At 65.1% G+C, this 2,150-nt stretch overlaps 1 protein-coding gene across 1 annotated transcript in view; it reads left to right on the top strand.

The window, feature by feature from the left end:
- LOC106726861 (V-set and immunoglobulin domain-containing protein 10-like) overlaps positions 1–2,150 on the top strand; it is a 10,082-nt gene that overhangs the window by 7,273 nt on the left and 659 nt on the right. Inside the window, exons 6-7 of the mRNA XM_014543400.1 lie at positions 84–374; positions 1,928–2,050. Of these exons, the coding sequence (XP_014398886.1) occupies positions 84–374; positions 1,928–2,050 (414 nt within the window). The remainder of the gene's footprint in view (positions 1–83; positions 375–1,927; positions 2,051–2,150) is intronic.

The following is a 2,150-nucleotide window of genomic DNA, read 5'->3' as shown; positions in this document are numbered from 1 at the left end:
CCACCGCTGGCCAGCACCTTCCCCCGGGCCTTCCACACCCCTGGCTCAGGGGACAGCTCCAGCCTTGCTCTCTGTCCCTGCAGAAGCCCCACAGCTGGCAGTGGCTACGGCCCGGGTGTCGGTGCTGGAGGGGGAAGAAGCCTGGCTGCGGTGTGTCCTCCTGGGGGGCACACCACCTGCCCACCTCCTCTGGCTGGGACCCCAGCGGCAGCTCTTGGAACCGGGCGATTCCGGATTCATGCTGCACCCCGAGGGCTCCCAGCTCCACCTTAGCATCCGCGGTGCAGACCCAGCTCGCCACGGGGGCACCTACCAGTGTGTGGCTCGCAACGCCGTGGGCAACAGCAGTGGCAGCATCCTGCTGGAGGTCCTCCGTGAGTGACTGTGTGTGTGAGTGTGTGCGCGCGCGCGCGTGTGTGTGTGAGTGTGTGTGTGTGCGCGCGCGCGTGTGTGTGAATGTGTGCGCGTGTGTGTGAGTGTGCCTGTGTGTGAGTGTGTGTGAGTGTGTGCATGTGCGTGTGAGTGTGTGCGTGCATGCGTGTGTGTGTGTGTGAGTGTGTGAGTGTGTGCGTGCATGTGTGAGTGTGCGTGTGTGTGCGTGTGTGAATGTGTGTGCGTGTGTGCGTGTGGGCGTGTGAGTGTGTGTGTGTGAGTGTGTGTGTGTGTGAGTGTGCGTGCGTGTGTGTGAGTGTGTGAATGGGTGTGCGCGCGCGTGTGTGTGTGTGTGTGTGTGTGTGTGTGTTGGGGGTGCATGTGTGTGTCCAGGGAGGTGGAAAGCCTCCAGCCCCATATGGCCCTGCAGGCGGGAGGCACTGGAATTCCTTTTAGCATGTGGGCCGTTAGCTCCCGCAGGCAGACAGCCCCTCACAAACATGACCCTCCAGGGCTACTGGCCGCGAGGCACACGCACCCTAGGACACAGGCCAACAGCTCCACGCGGGCAGAATCATCTCTGTTTCCTCAGTTCATAGGCGGGGAAACAGGCCTAGAAATGGAAGCCAGGGCCACACTGGCCCCACGACAGAACTGAGCACGTCTGCGCCTTTGCCAGCTCCCGATGCAACTGGAGCAAATGGGACGCAGAAGCATATGCGCACCTGGGCGCACATGGACACACACACGCACGCACGCACACACACATGCACACGCGTGGTGGCACACATGCCTGCATGTGTCCCACCCTCGCCCGCAGGGTACCCAGTTCCCCCCAACGTCACCATCAGCCACCTGACCTACGGGAGGCACCGCAGAGACGTGCAGCTGCGGAGAGCAGAGCCCGGCGGCTGGGGGGCTTGGACCCCGGGGTGCTCTATGCCTTCCGCATCCTGGCTCTGAACCACCGCACGGCGGGACATCCCTCTGAGGGGAAGATACCAGGTGCTGGGCTAGCGCCCTGCGAGGCTCGCCTTGCCCCCCAAAGCGGAGCCCTGCCCATCTTCCTCCTCCCAGGGCACCCCGACTCCATCCCTCTGCTCCCTCCTGCTGGATCCCTCCCGCCCCATCTCTGTCCTCTCCCCCGCCTTCCCTCCCGGGGAGACCCGAGGGGTCAGCCGAGGGGTAGGAGTCATAGTTCAGCTTGAATCAGAAGCAGGGAAGGGGAGATGGAGGAAGGAGAAGGCCGCCTCTGTGCCTCAGTCTCATCCCGGGGGCACACGGTGGGCCCCCGGCTTCCCATGCTCTCCCCGTCCTGGGGACTCCTCATGACACGGCAGCTGCCGAGATAACTGGCCCGCTGCCCCCAGTGCCAAACACAGGGACTCGGCTGGGGATCCAACTCAAGAGCACGGGGCACACAGGCGCTCTGGGTCCAGCCTCGCCCCTGATCACCCCCCGGGGGTGCAGGGGGAACTGGCACCCTCTGAGCCACTGCTGCCAGGTTCGGCCGTGGCTCTAACCCACCCCGTGCATCCACTGCTCTCCCTCGCAGCGGACCCGCCCTTCAGCGCCTACCCAGCTGTGCTGGGCGCAGCGGGCACAGGCATGATGGTGGCGACGGTGGCCTCTCTGCTGGTGTTCCAGTACGCGGCCCGGCACCCGGAGGCCTTCCCCTGTGAGTGGGGAACTGAAGGGGGTGGTTGCTTGACCCCAGAGGGCAGCCAGGTCTCCATGACCCCAGGGAGATGCAGGACCGTCCCCCCCCCCCCACCCCC

This window comes from Myotis brandtii, unplaced genomic scaffold, assembly GCF_000412655.1.
Source record: "Myotis brandtii unplaced genomic scaffold, ASM41265v1 scaffold325, whole genome shotgun sequence".
NCBI lineage: Eukaryota > Metazoa > Chordata > Mammalia > Chiroptera > Vespertilionidae > Myotis > Myotis brandtii.
This window is presented reverse-complemented; position numbering and strand designations above follow the sequence as displayed.